At 39.9% G+C, this 15,938-nt stretch overlaps 1 protein-coding gene across 1 annotated transcript; it reads right to left on the bottom strand.

Annotated features, from left to right (window-relative positions):
- Positions 1-40: 40 nt before the first annotated feature.
- rbm8a (RNA binding motif protein 8A) lies at positions 41-3,360 on the bottom strand. The gene is made up of 6 exons (XM_062465427.1): positions 3,203-3,360; positions 2,357-2,416; positions 2,179-2,256; positions 1,668-1,804; positions 881-1,017; positions 41-472 (listed from the first exon to the last, which is right to left on the bottom strand). The coding sequence occupies exons 1-6, from the start codon at positions 3,261-3,263 to the stop codon at positions 424-426; spliced, it is 522 nt and encodes a 173-aa protein (XP_062321411.1). The 5' UTR covers positions 3,264-3,360; the 3' UTR covers positions 41-423.
- Positions 3,361-15,938: the final 12,578 nt, after the last annotated feature.

The raw sequence follows: 15,938 nt of genomic DNA, 5'->3' as shown, positions 1-15,938 counted from the left end.
TATATCAACATGTAATATATAAAAATAAGTCACACATTGATCATTTTAAAAGTATTTAATTCCCCATGTGATAGCCTTGGTATAACGACACAAAACAGTAGCAGGCTGCTAAGAACATTACCCCTCAAATAGCATTGAGGGAATTCATAAAAAAAAAGAAAAATCCTCCAATTACAACAAAAAAAGGTGGGGGCTTCACTGAGCTGTATGGCTGTCTTTTTGGTGGCCTCAAGTACATTACTATGAAGCTACATACATGTTTGCTGTTGAGAAATGGACACCATACAGCTGTTAGCGAGATACATTACGTAAATACAGAACAAAAGTAATAAAATGGACTCTTCTGAGAGTGATCTGAAACTGCCTGTGGAAGTGACAGGCATGTCCTTTGCCAATTGGAGGTAACATACAGATGATCTGAGATCAGCGCCGTCTCCTGTCTGGACTTCTGCTGCGCCTCCTTCCACCACCCCTAGCATGACAATAAGAAGCAGTTTCATCAGCATTCATTATGGTTAAAATAATAATACAAATAATATGCATACACTTGGAGGTAATGCTGTTCCTTAAGGTATTAGTATACTTGTTGACAGTCAAACCCAAACTAGCACATTAATTATGGGTGCATGCATACAACCAAAAGGATCATAACTAGAAAAGAATAGAGAGCGAGGGTAAGGTAGCTCTAACTCACACTGGACAGTCATACAAAAAAAGAGTATGGGAACTTTTAAACTTCAGTTGTAACCTGTGAGATGCCTTGCACCTCTTATGTGCTACATTCCCTGATTTTTTCTTACAAATGTAGGATTTCATCAAAATCTTAAAGTTGGCATGCGAGAAGGTAATGTATGGCCAGCATTAGAATAACAAGACTCACCTCCTCTTTCCCTTGGGTGGCCCTCTGACAAAGCCCCAGTCAACACTGATTGGTTGGCCCATCATGTCCTGGGCATTTAACCCTTCCATGGCTGCCTGGGCCTCCTTGTAGGTCTCATATTCCACCAGTGCATAACCCTGTAATAAAAACAAAACAAAACTGACTCATACAAGCGACACAAATTCAAATTGAATGACTTCACTGCAACTATTCCATTGTATACTTAAGGAAATATACCAGGGAGAAGGCTGTTGTCAAAGTGTCAAGTAATCCCATCACATTTTTTATACACACTTGTAATACATAACCAAACATGTATTCCTTCTACTGTTAAGTGTCAAGCTAAGAAGCAGAAATAGCACTGCCATGCCTGTTTAGGGCTGCCACCTTGTGGTATGACTGAAGACAGCCGAACATGTTGCACCATAATCATCCTATTGAATATCTCTCAGCATATGCCAGGAAAAGTAATAGTGGTCAGACAGTCCACAGAGCTGTAAGCCTAAATTCCACAACATTCATACTTTGGTACAAGATTGTAACACATAATAGCTCCTCTGCATGGTAACTGTGATTCAAAACGAAAATATTAATTGTGTGGGTGGGTGTGCGCTGTGTTTTTTGTGAGTACGGACTAGGTACTAGGGTTACAGCCTTTGTGAATCCCCCCCCCCCCTCTGCTGTTATGTTGACTGTGAAACATCTTCAATAAGAGACAGGAGGGTCATATGAAGTGATCTCTACACCAAAAATACCTACTATGTAGCTAGATGGACACATCACTGACCTTAAGGTAACCTGTTCTGCGGTCAAGGTTAAGATGAAGGTTTTTGATCTCTCCAAACTCTGCAAACTTGTCATGGATGTCCTCCTCAGTGGCCTCCTCGTGGACCCCTGTCACAAACAGGATCCAACCCTCCACAGCTAAGGGACAAACAAACAAGAACAGCTTCCATAAGCATTATTCTCAAATTGAGCACATTCAAAAACAAAAGGAAATGCACATTGTTCTGTAATAGGTTCTGTGCAGATACTGCCACTGTCTCCATGTCTGTATGATTTACAAACTTGTTGGTGCACAGGATTTGAAAAGCCTTCCCTACTTACTTGAACACATTAAGTTAGTCATTAAATGAGGATGATGTCACTTTTTAAGGAACAAAAAATTGTGGTCGGCAGCTAGGGATGATTACATGGATTGTTTCTCTTTTAAAGATGAAGGTGGGCAACTATATCCATCGTTGCCAAAAAGTATCAGTGGCAACCCACAGCAATGTAAAGTTAGTAAAAGAACATACATCTCTGAGGTCCGGGCTCATCGCCGTCTTGTTCTACTGTGTCATAGTCCTCTTTGACTCTGGACCGGGCTCCTTCCTCTGCAAGAAGAAAAGTTAATGACTGCTGTGCACATCACATCCAGAGACAATCCATCTAGACAATGGGTACCAGCATTAACATAACCAATGTACACCTCACCTGAACCAAAACCTCTTCCCTTTCTTCTTTTTGCCTTCTCTTTCAACTTGTGGATGCTCTCTGTGTAGAACAAAAGACCAACACCAGTCAGTTCATGCAGACGTGTAAGAAATGCAAATATATACATCACGTAGATGTGCATTAACCGATCACTTGACTGTCTAATGTTCTTATACATGACTAGTTGGACGTACATTTCGTTAAAAATCGTTTGTCATTAAAGGTCCGACACAGGCCAAACATCAAGTTCGTACTGGAAGAAATAGAACACCCCAGATGAAATTAGGTATAAAAGGACACAGGGACATGTTGGATGGGCAAAAGTTGAAGTCCGATGGTCTTTAGTTAACAAACATTACACAAAGTATAAAAATGCAATTGACCTCGTGGTTTCCAAACCAATGGATCCTACTTTTAGAGGCAAAACAAATAGAAAGCCAACTAGCCAAAACTAGCAATGAAGCTAACGACAGCGTTAGCCAAGCGGATGAGTTACTACGTCGCGCAAGGCCCTGCTCATCATAAAATGGAACGGCACAGTGAATGTACAAGTTTGAAGTAACGTTACCAGTTTTGGTCACCTTAAATATTCCTTCATATTGCAGACGATTACCGAGTATTGCAAAAACATAAACAACCATAGCTTCGACCTATTTGTAGCTAATCATTCCCATTTCAGAGGGTAGCTTATAGCTACAGTACTGTAGCTGGAGTCAAACCGCCTCCGACATTACTAACACAGTTTGTGATTAAAAGCCCATCAACCACTTATCTTTCATTTTGTATTTTTTTTTATAGCAGATACCACATCCTACCACTCTAAAATTTAATAAATAGAACAATCACCATCCTCATCCATAGGAAAATCCTCGCCTCCCGCTTCATGAAGATCCAGTACGTCCGCCATGATGTCTGTGTTTGCAAAGAGAAGTGCGGCGTGCGTGAGAAAGGAAAGCCAGAAAGCATACACAGGCAGTCACATTTCCGGGAGGGAAGTTGTCTTCTTCTTCTTTTATTACGGCGATTCGCATCCAGCTCGTTGGTGCATTAGTGCCACCTTCTGCCCCTAAAAAATATTGACATTTTCTACAATGTGTTGAAATAATGTAGAATTTATTGTAATTGTGTGCAGGTTCCCACTGCATCTTGAAGTTTTACACACTACAAACGGTAAAACAGTACCAGTGTTGTTGAATGTATCCACTGCCACCAAGGTGCATCTTGCCCATCGACAGCCATGCAATTCTCTCTTGTTGCCACCTTTGTTGTTGTGTTGTTGGCCGTTGCCCATTGTTAGATTTCATGCAATTAAAAGCAACCAAATTATTTTGTATTCCACATTTGTTAATATATCAACAACAGGATGTCATTGAGTTGAGATGTTGATACAATAGCCACAGAGTATTTACCATAGAGACTGAAGAAAGCATTATAAAAACATATTGAATTAAAAAAAATAAGCTCTTTGATTCATCATACTCTCTGAAAACATGTAAACATGTGGATGCATCAGGGTTGTCAAAATGTAGGGAAAAGTGTGACTGACACCCATGGCCCCAAAAACGCTTGAAATGATAATGTGTCGAATACAAAAACTGACCAAAATTCTTAGCTGCGCCCATGCACAGCATTAACAACGAGCACACGAACAAATAGGAACACTAGTTTGACCTTCTCTCCGCATTCTTTAATATTGTTAAATAGGACATACCTTGTTGATCGCAAAGCCCTGGTTGACAACTTGGCCTCACGCAGAACCCAGCTCATGGCGGAGGTTTGCAAAATGGAGGCTAAGCTCTTGTCTCTGCTTGACACTGTGGGAAGTCTGATCTTGCTTATACTTTGCACAGAGCAGGGTCTGGTCTTACCTCTGCTTGGCAGCATGCTGGATCAGGGTGAGCCTTTGCTTGGCAACTTGCAGGGTCAGTTCAAGCCCCTTGTTGGGGACTATTAAGCCATTCTGGACCAGACCAAGCCTGTGCTACCAACCTCAGTAAACCTACTAAGCAAGCTTGTTTCTTCCCAAACCCAGGAGAGAAAGATACCACCCACCCTTTTTATCCGTGTTTCATATTTGTCCTTACATTTTACTTTCTCATTTGAATACTTTAATTCCACCATTAAAGCATTGAAAGGTGGTCTTTGAGTTTGTGTGTGATTGTGTGCCTATAGCTCATGCAAACATATGACAAATTCATTCAGATTCATTCAATGTATTATTGCAGTGGTTGTGAAGTGTTTTATTGCTGGGTAAAGGTCAAAGCATGAAATTCATATGAGATGGATTGCTGGTTGGAATGGGAGGTGCTTATTGAAGTGCTTATTGAAGTGAATGTTCTGCTTCATCACTGACCTTTGGTCCTCTGGTTCTATCCCTTGCTTCTCTCCATCATACGTTGTCTAATAATGTAATGTAGGTTGGCATTGTATAGAGTTTAACTGACAGTCTGTTTACAATATGATATTGCTGAGACATATTCACCTGGTTGATTGATTGATTCATTGATTGCCTGTTTTTTTTAATGTACTTATTAATTGAATAATGGCAAGGACAGCTCTAACCAGTTAAACAACTAGAAATGCAGAACATTTATGAAAAAATGTCAAATGTACAATATACCAACATAGAAACAATTCAAGTCAGAAATGGTCATTGGTCACGTTACAATTTGAGTTCTCCTGATTTGCACATGGGACAACGACTTGATCCAAGCCCCTCAATGTCTCAGAAGCCATTGTCCATAATCTTGTCCATGCACTCACGACAGAAGAGGTGACTGCAAAGATGATGCCAAAGTTTCCAGTTTCGAAGGAGGCCACATAGCTGACAAACCTGCATCGTGTATTTAGGCGGCCGTGACTTGAGAGGAGCATCCAACCTCAAAACTGTAGAGGGTATACAGTAATATAATTGCATTCAATATAACATCATCCTAACCATAGACATACATGCATTCAAAAAAAAAAATCATCAATTGCATACACTATACTACAATATACAATATACAATATATAAAAAATTATTTAGCCCAGTAATGCTTGTCATTTCAGTTTTTTTTGTAAAATTAAAGCGGACTGCCCCTTGCTCATCTGTGTTCTGGGGTTTATATAGTTGAAGCAAGGGAAGAAGGAAACCATCATCCCCCCAAAGCCCTGTGGTCTTGAACACACTCTCATTACCTTTTAACATTTATTTAAAATTTGCTAGGTGAGCGAATCTATCATGAAATAAGATGAACCGATCAACAACCGAAATTGATGTTCCAATCCAAATAGGTGGTAAATTATATTCTTATAATCCAAAACGACATAAAGATGCAATGTACTGCAATGTAGTAATGATCTATTTTTGCATCACATCATGTAAGAGGGTAAAAAGCATTGTAAAGTCTATGCAAGATAGATTCAACATAATAGGGTAGCTTGAGTTAAGGAACTGTAGTATATGCTATTACTGGCATAATCCGGTGCAATTTGTCTTAAAGCAGTGAGGGAGACAATGACTTGTTGTAAATATTGACACACAACAACAAAATCACTAGTCTTCCACACTGCCATAGACCCATTCTTTTTCATATAGGTAGAGTATTAGATGTTTCTTGTATAATGTTCTACAACCTGAACATTAACTCGGCTTGCCCCACAAATATTACCAGCAATTAACCCATACAATACCCGTGTGTCTGTATTATTACTCTTTCTTTTTAACCTCTTAAAATGTAGTAACCACACTTATTTGATTTATTCAAAGACTAATTAGTCTGCATGTAGAACATATGTATCCTTATGCCAGGAATTTATCCCCATGAACAGCTGCCTCTCCTCCTGCTTTTTATGTTGCCAGGCTACAAGCTGTACTCAAGGTGGCCTCCTTGAGCTGGTTTCGTCTAATTCATACAGTTTCACCTCAAGGGGGTTCACACAAGATATTAGAGATAGTCTTTTACAGACTTATCTCTATACATCACAACAACCCTCAACCCTCTGAACAGAAAGGCAGAGGGCTTTAAAAGGGAACAGTCAGTTCCAAGTGACCTTCTCCTTGTATTCAAGGTAGTGAAGAATTGGCAAATTATCAAGGGTCCATCTTTGACATTGCTGCATTTGATCAAACAGTCACACAAGAATGTTGTTAATTTACACAGAATTTGTTCTTTTGATCGCCCTGAAATCCTGTAGTTCGTACTTTTATCAAGTCAGCCCAACTGCTCTCCTTAATGTTTGTTTTTAACCAATGAGTTATTGCAATACATCTTATGCGAACCCAGAACAACATGGCAATGAGTATTCCAAATAGCCTTGATGTTATGTTTAATCCAGCCAGTCAATTTGTCACTGGGCCAATCACAAGACCAGTATATTAATTTGCTCTTCTTGGTCTGGAAACACCCATGACAGGCAATGTTAAGGGAATGCAAAGTTTCAGAAAACGGGGAAAAAGATCTACAGGTGACCATGGTGAGTTAATGTGCAGCTTGTCAGATCCTTGTCAGATCCTCGGTGTCAGTAAGCTGAAGGACGAGGCCGAGGGAATGAGGCTACGACCATGTGGACCAACAGTGAGGCTAGATAAGCAGCAGATATCAGAGGTATCTGGGCACAATCTGTATCTCCAAGTTTGGCACATCACAGGGTTTGTGCCAGGTTGGTAGGTGTCTAGATAAAGAGAATACCCGGAGATTAACTTGGTTTATGAGGGTCCACACTTTATGTGGGAGATGCAGTGAATTAAATTGAGCTTGTTCGTTCAGTACATTTTCAATGTGTTTTGCATTATAATTTTTGTTTGCAGACAAAGAACTTTAATAAAAGAAAAGTTTTTTGGCATCTGAGGATTAATGGCCTTTTTTTGGACTGGTATAGCACATGCAATGAACTTAAACATTATCAAATAAGATACCTGTTTATGGTGAAAAGCTTTTTAGCAACTAGATGACTTTTAGTTTGAGAACCTTTTATGTGCTTCAATTGCAAAATAGGTTCTACCATACCTGAGACTGTACATGAACTGGGAATGCTGGGAATTTGGTATTCGGATTGTTTCCTTAGTTCCTACAAGAAAAACACACTCTTCTATATAGAAAAGATAAGATATATATATTTTTTGATTGGTTGTTTTCTTCTAGTAGTACCATAAACTAATTTAGACTAACTTTAGTTTCAAACAATACCATATACATAGACAAAATAACATCTACTGAAGAACATAACAGCATGAATGAAATACAATGAGATATATAAAATTACCTATATACATAACCATCATCATTCCTTCTTCTAACCCCCAAGCTATTTCACTGAACTCACTCCAGGACATCCCTTTCTATTTATTTTTAGGATCGAGGATAGTATATGTGTGAGTGTGTGGGTGCATATCTGTTTGTGTGTAATTGTTAACCATTTGTGTATATGTCTGGGGGGGAAATGCTTTGTTTGCCATACAAGCATAACGTCAGTAGAAATATACATTTAAAGTCATATTTGATGTCAGATGAATCAGACAATCAATCTAACAATAGGTATGACCTTGCATGAGGGAAAATACATTAAACATGTTAATTAAGAATTGTAATTACTCAGAAAGATTCAGATTAGCTGTAATGCACACTCAAATAGGCAAATGTAATAAAAAAGACTGTTAGCAATGTCTTGGTACTCACCACTTTGAGAATTAAGACAGCTGGGGTTGTCTGGAAAAGGCTTGAATTCAGAAGGAAAAAAGGTGTTTTTGTCTTAGACAAAAATAAAGTATTGCCTATTATGAATGGCCTGAAAAGCATTTAACATGCTTACATTTATATTGATATTAAATCTATAAAAAATATATAAAAGAGAAGGAAATAAGAAACATAATTGATAAAATACGCTGTGCTGCGGTGGGGGCTAAAAGAAGAAGGGCCAATCCAACATCTAGAGATCCAAATGCCCTGTATTAAAGAGAGAAATAATAGTCAAAGTCTGTCTCTAGGGAGTATGGACACAGTCAGTCTCCGTGGTCAGTGAAGAATGATGATGGATATGTTTTTGCCTGCATGGTTGGGCTATGTTTTTACTCAGAACTGACAGACAGACAACCCCCATGCTCACAGGTGCTATTCAAGGAAATTGTGTAAAAATGACGTCACAAAAAATCTTGCCTGGAATTCTTTCAACATAAAAGTCCATCTCTATCGACCTAACAGTAGAATAAGTGTTTAGTTGCTTTAAAAATATATATTTTTAACAATACAGCATATTCCCTGATTGCTCAGACTAGAAGTCTGTAAAGCATATTAATAAGCAGCATAATTATTCAGCAATGCTTTTACTATACATTCTTATTATATTATTAAACTTTGTCCTTTCCTTTCTCGCTGTCCCTCTCTTTCACACGCACGCACACACCACATACACAAACACACAGACATGCAAACACACACATACACAAAGATACCCTGATAGTCAATATTTCACTGTACCTCTTCGGTGTATGTTACCTGAAAACAGTTGTTTCCTTGATGCATACAATATTATACTCTACCTAGTCTCTCCAATTAGTCCTAGTGTACGCTTGAGCCTTGTCTAATAAATCCTAGATCTTTGTTTGCATTTCATGTCAGGCTATCTCATGTGGACAAAACACTCATCACTGCTTGCATAATTTTGTAGGTAAATAGCCTAAACAAATGTAGTGTAAGAAACATCAACATGCAAACCAATGGATAAATAAGCATACCCACCCAAATTGCCAAACCCTCACAGATTTTCTAAACTCCATCTCTCTAATGCTGAAACACCAGTTTGCGAAATTACAGTACAATTTTGAAAAGTAAAAACAGGCAGCATGCAATTCAGGTGCTCAGCCTCCGCAACAATGGAGTGCTGGCCTTGGTGATGGTTGCTAGGCAATGGAGGAAATACAATGGCCTCCTTGGAAACCAAAGGCCGTTAAGTGGACTAAAAGGAAAGAAAGACCACAAAAAAATAGATTGATGAAGAGAAGGGAAAGAGCAAGTGATGCTGTGTGCCTTACTGTAGCAGTTGGTACATCAAAATAATGTTGTGCCTGGATCCTATGTCTCAGTAACTGTTTGTGCGTTACAAACAGCTTGATACTAGTCAACTACAAATCAATTCCATTTAATATTGGGCAAAACTTTACATTAAGGTTACATTAAATACCATGTAACTACTTAGCAATACCTATAGTTACAGAATTGTAGTTACATAGGAACTGTTATTTAGCCTAGACATACTTAACGGTTACTAACATAACGGTTATTACACAAGTGAAACTTGGTATGGGAGAACATTGATCTGGCTTTGGTAACACAACATCCACAACATACCCTTACTCTCCCACACCTTGTCTTCTTAAAAAAAATATATAACCTATACCACTAACACTTACCATTTTAATTATATACCCATTTCTATGTACAATACCTACATTATAATGTTTTTAGTGTATTTATTGCTGTGTAGTTACAAAGTAGAATGTCATCTTAATGTAAAGTGTTCTTGTTCTCCATATTAGATTAATCACTCTAATGTGTAGATTAAATATACATTATCGGTTTAATTATCTGTTTCAATAACTACACTTTATCTGTGGCCATTTCCCAAACAAGGATGCATCCAATTAATTGTCACTCAGACTAAAATATTGCTTCGAAATTTGGGCTACTATTGACTGTGACCAAAAATCTTATGTTAATGATTCCCAAATTACTCCAATACAGGCGAAGTAGATGAACATAGCATGAAAGCTTTGTATAAAAAGGTAGGTTCAGCTGTAAAATGGAAGCAAATTAGAGAGTGGTCTTAAAAACAGCAGTAGTCCACTTGGGGGTGACAATGGAGCTTTTACTGTAAAAGATTGCTCTTTTGTAAGGATAGAATAGACAGGTGCACTTTGCAAGTAGTTGACAGTGCAAAAGGTCTTTGAGTGACAAGAAACAACAATATAACATGAAATGGGGGAAAAAAAGCTCATTCATTTCCTCCTTGAAAAGTTGGAGTGCTCTCTTGTTTAATGAATTTCTGTGCATTTGTGGATTACCCTAATTTAATTTCCCTTTGTCATAATGACAAGGCAGCTGTAGGAAGCCTATATCATGTAGACTAATTACAGCCTGAAGTTAGTGCCACTATCCTGCACATTGCAGCCTGTACTAAACTGAAAAATTTGAAGTTACTCCAAAGATCTTGTATACCTTAAGAAACCATATAGATTTCTTTGAATTGACAAAGAAACCCGGTTGTCCCTCCTACACTCACATGTTTATCTCCCTGTCTCTTTGCAGTCTGTTATGGAGAAACTGAAGCACCTACTCAAGCTGAGGCTGTTATTTTCCTCCTCTCGGGGCCTGGCCCCTGAAGTGTTCCACTCAGTTAGAGCCTCTAATGTAGATTCCATTTCAGCAGCTATTAGGCCTCCACCTATCTAGCGGGCCTGTCTGTTGGTTATTCTTCAGGCGGTTCCCTCTCTCCATCCCTCTCTCCATCCCTCTCTCCATCCCTCTCTCCATCCCTCTCTCCATCCCTCTCTCCATCCCTCTCTCCATCCCTCTCTCCATCCCTCTCTTCATCCTCTCCACTCCATCCTCGGGCTCCACCCCTGGGGAGTCCTGCAAACTGCTTATTCAACAACTGCCGCCATAAAGATGTGTAATGACATTTCGGAAGGCAAAGAGGCCTGTGTGGTTTTTAATTCATATTTAATGGTTGTCAGGCTAAATAGCCCACTATCCTAAATGGGGGGTCTTGCTGCTCAGGCCACTCCCCTTCCACTTAGGACAGAAGGCTGTGTGCTGCCGGCCTTGGGATTGCTGGGTGTGTTCACACAAACCCTGTTCAAACCAATAGTTCCAATGATGCCATGACAGTAAGAAAAGGATGAATAAGAATTCAGAGAATTCATAAGAATCAGAATTGCTTACTTCTAGCAGGACATGTCAATTCAAAGTGCTGTTTATGTGCTGTGGGCGGGTGAATAGAGCATGAAAAGGTATTACTGCGATGCAGTGTAGTTTGTGGTTCTGTAACCAGGTAGCCGATATTTCCTGCTTGCCAGAATAAAGGACAGTCGTTGAACATGAGAGAGACTATCTTGACAGACAGAAAACCCCTTTCCCCAAAACAGACAAAGGCAGATCACCACAGCATCAGTCCATCTTAAAAAGTCCAATAAGAACATTAATCCATTTCACAGGATGGACCAATATAATTTCCTCTATTTGCTAAGTCCTTTATAAACAGCCAATGATAGACAGGTGCTCCATACAATGGGGCATGAGAACATATCTTAGAGCCATAAAGAGCATTAAGTCATTGTGAACAAAGAGCTGGGGGTGGGTAAAGAAGTATAATCACTCCAGCAAATATTGATGCCCTCCCTCTCTGCGTATTCTATTTTTTTTTCAGTCTGGTCGTGACGCTGAAATGTAAATAAATCTATCAGGGCAAGGAGCTGGGAGCTCTTGTTACCACTCCTAGCAATCAAGAGGCTTTTCATGCTGCCCTGGAGGGCCATTCCTGTAACGTTAGCACACAGTAGATGCCACAAATCATTTCTCTCCTCTCTTTCTCTCACTGTATTTCTCTTCCACCCCTTAAATTATCTCTTTCTTCCACACTGTCTCTTCATTCTCCTGCTCTCTCAATCTTTAATATTTAATCTTTCTTTTTTTCCTCAAAATTATTTTTCTCTCATTTGTCTGCAATATTATTATTTTGTCCCTGTGGCTTTACATGGCCTGTTATGTTTTATTTGTGTATTTTCCATGATCCATTTTCCCATCCTCTCTCCAGTTCTGCAAGTGTTTATTTGCATCTCTCACACCTATTTACAATAATTATTTGTATTTTCTAGAGTACTGTTATGTGTTTTTCTCGGGCTACATACACACGATAAAAGGTAGCTGTGAGACGGCAGACTGGTAGAGAGGGGGTGGTGGTGGGGGGGGTCTATCTCATATCTTCTTGCCATCTTATCCCCAGTAGTAACAGGCACATGTTGAAGCTCTTCTACACTGAATGATAATGCTATCTCTGTCCCTGATCAATGGGGAGCTGTGCCTGGGGGCTGTGCGCTCATTGATTTGTCTGAATGGACCAGGAGATGGTGCTTGCCCAGAGACGGGCAAGGGTCATCTGGGTCGCGACAATGTTTGGCCCGACACTAAAGGAGGTTAATAACCATGTGCAAACAACCCAAAAATGATAGTGCCAGGTTTATGCTGTGCCATTTGGAGCTATACATTTTCTTATACTCAAAAGATTCCACAAAATAGGCTGGAATATTCCATTGTCTCTTGTTATGTTGCTACTGTGCAGCCAACAATGAAAGATGGTATTTTTTGAAAAGTTAACAAATATTATGGTATTGTTAAGCATACTGCAGTCTACATACTGCATATGTAGACTGCTTTTTATCTTCAACCTGAAGATAAAAGAATTAAGTTGGATATTTAGGCGTGGCACACATTGATTCAGTTTCACTCAAGCACATGGCCAAATTAGCAATTCCTTACACAATGGACATGGATTTCACGTGTATTGTATGTTGGTATCTTAATTAATGTTTTTTGGAGGGAAAATAATAATGTTAAGGGAAATAATAAAAGGACATTTAGGGAGTGCATCATATCTTTTTTTCTCTGAATAGCCATAGGAATATAAACATCTTGCTATTCTCATGCAGTGGCACACAGTTGCCGAATCATTCAGTCATTTCCCCTCTTCCGGACACTTAGCCAAGGAAAAATACCCACCAATGGGTACCTATGACCTTTTCTCGGGTAGAGTTTGCCTATTGTACATGTGCACGAGTTTCAACAAACCCTTAAATTCCTTTCAGCCTCCCATATTTTGGCTTTATACCACATATTTTCATGGTTTCAAAGTGCCTTGCTGTATCCCCTTCATCAGTCAAAGGACAGGGGCTGGCGAGGTTTTGAATCTGGATCTCTAGTACCTCTAGAAGCAGGATAAGGAGGAAAGAGTCTCTCCACAATGTTAATCTCACCAAGTTTGTATCACAATCCCATTTTATCTGTTGCTGATCACCATCTGATGTGTGGAGTTGACTCAGGTCCTCCACAAGGCATCAATCTAAAATAATTAGTTTCTGGTGGGCCACTCCTCACACCCAGATGTACCCAAACCATCCATCCATTCCTAATTGGCAGCTTTATAGCCGCCTCAGGACCATTTCGGTCAATGAATGGGACAGGACAGAATTGGGAAAAGGAGTCTATTGAGTCTGACTATTAGACCACTTTGACATGTGATTTAGTCCAAGAGCTGTACTCTGTGTTCTCTTCATATGCTCCAGCTCTTCTTTTGGGAGAATGTTGACAGGGCAGGGGGGAGGTTCAGGCAGTATCCAGGGGGGAGGTTCAGGCAGTATCCAGGGGGGAGGTTCAGGCAGTATCCAGGGGGGAGGTTCAGGCAGTTTCCAGGGGGGAGGTTCAGGCAGTATCCAGGGGGGAGGTTCAGGCAGTATCCAGGGGGGAGGTTCAGGCAGTATCCAGGGGGGAGGTTCAGGCAGTATCCAGGGGGGAGGTTCAGGCAGTATCCAGGGGGGAGGTTCAGGCAGTATCCAGGGGGGAGGTTCCGACAGGAGCCAGACATGAGACTGGGAAAGGAGGACTTCTGGATGTCTTGTGTCCCGAGGGAAGCCTCAGAGCCCTCTGATCATCTTGACCCCTAATCAATGGAGTGGAGCTCTGAGATTGTCCCTGTCTCAACTTTTGATCCATCATCAGCTGGTTAGATGGATGTCATATATCAGACTGAGAGAATCCATGTCAAAGCCTTCAAATAGGGTTGAACTTCTGGGATAACTAATAAATGACCAATAACTATTAAATCCCTGATTATTTAGTACTTGTATTATTAACAACCTTGTTGAATATGTTTATTATTTATGAACATGTTTCAGTTAGGCCCTGTACACTTTTCCATCCAAACTGAATACATGTTCAGTTTTATTCCATGTCTTTTTTTGATAGGGTATCGCCATATGTTTTTTTCTGAACTGATTTGTGTACACTCCAGGCTAATTCAATAGTTTTATGAAGTAAGGACCGAATATGTCAAATTCATGGGCAAAAACACTTAACACACAGTAAAGGTTCGCAAGAGTTTATCCAAGAAAAGGAAATGTCAAAGCATATGGGCATCAGTCCCAGGGGATACCTTTCTCCTAAATACAGCTATTGGATTCTGGGTTCGTGACTTGGAAAGAGCTGCACTGACTCCTCCTGGTCTCTCTAACCTCAAATGTTTCATTCTGATCACACAACCCAGCCAAGTCGTTCCACACCTTTCATACTGAACACCGAGTTGGCTGAGAATAGGTTTCCTTTACAGGAGTCCATGCTGTTCCAGTCAGTTCATGGCAGCATGAAAGATGTGTGGTGATGTGTAGAGACAAGATAATACTTTGGTGCATTTAAAAATAATTGAACATTAGGTAGGAGACGTATCGCAGAGAGGTCTGACTGAGAAAGAGAGTGTGTGTTTTTGCATCCTTTTTCGTATATGTGAGTGTGTGTGTTCATACTGTAAGTGCTGTTGGTCCGTACTTGTGTCTAATAAGGTTACACGGTGTGCTGCTTCTCACCCTAGGTCACAGTGCTCCGGCATAAACTCATTAGAACTGATGCTCTCTGAGATCTGCGCCCATGAATCAATAGACTGAGGGGAAAATTCATAACAAACTGTAAGGAAAGCACTTATGTCTTATATTGAATATACGGCAAACACTAGACTGGATTACATGATGGTTTGCAGTGAGATGCGTAAGAAAGATTAGGGAATAACAATAACAAAATCATAACTCTTTTTTTATAGCTCTATTCCAATTTGGGCATGGATTACCGACAAATTTCTGTCTTTCCATTAGACATATGACTACAATGGACAAAAATAGTCTAAAAAGACTTCCGTGTCTCTTTATGAGTTCTCGTATTTATGAGTTTCATATTCACAGTTTGCGTAATTAATATATCCAATAATACTAATAATAAGGCCTACTAACAATTATAACAATAATTCATTTTTTTTTAATAGAAGTGCATTGCTGATCATACTGCTGCCATGCTCAGTCCATTGCTGAATGTACTGCGTCCATGTGAAAGAGAACTGAGAATTGCACAGAAAAAAGGCATCGAAAGAAAGTGAATGCAAACTAGCTACTTTAAAAGGAATGTGAGAGAATGAGAGCAGAGATCAGGGTGTTCATTAGTCTCTGGGCTAACTTCTCTGACAAGCTCCTCATGTTTCATTCTCATCTGCATGAGAGAGAGAGAGAGAGAGAGAGAGAGAGAGTGAGAGAGAGAGAGAGAGAAAAGAGAGAGGGGGTTTCGAGTTACACCTTATACCCCTCCCTTTACACCGCGCTCCCCTAGCTTATCGATCCTGGGTTTACCCCTGTGAGTTTCTCTCTCTCTCGTACACACACACCAGCCTGCTAGGCTGGGCTCTGGGTGTTGATGGGCTTGAGATGTAAATGGAAAATAAGACTGGGGAGAAAAAAACAGGCTGATGAATTTGAGACAGCTACACCCTACACCCTTGTTTTGCTTGGTGGAGT

This window comes from Osmerus eperlanus, chromosome 7, assembly GCF_963692335.1.
Source record: "Osmerus eperlanus chromosome 7, fOsmEpe2.1, whole genome shotgun sequence".
Taxonomy (NCBI): Eukaryota; Metazoa; Chordata; class Actinopteri; order Osmeriformes; family Osmeridae; genus Osmerus; species Osmerus eperlanus.
This window is presented reverse-complemented; position numbering and strand designations above follow the sequence as displayed.

Excerpts from the sequence above, each read along its gene's own strand:
- rbm8a (XM_062465427.1), bottom strand. The coding sequence starts at position 3,263 with ATGGCGGACGTACTGGATCTTCATGAAGCGGGAGGCGAGGATTTTCCT. Across the intron at positions 1,018-1,667 it reads GCAGAACAGGTTACCTTAAG|GGTTATGCACTGGTGGAATA; the intron begins GTCAGTGATGTG and ends TTTTTATTACAG. Across the intron at positions 473-880 it reads CCACCCAAGGGAAAGAGGAG|GGGTGGTGGAAGGAGGCGCA; the intron begins GTGAGTCTTGTT and ends TTGTCATGCTAG.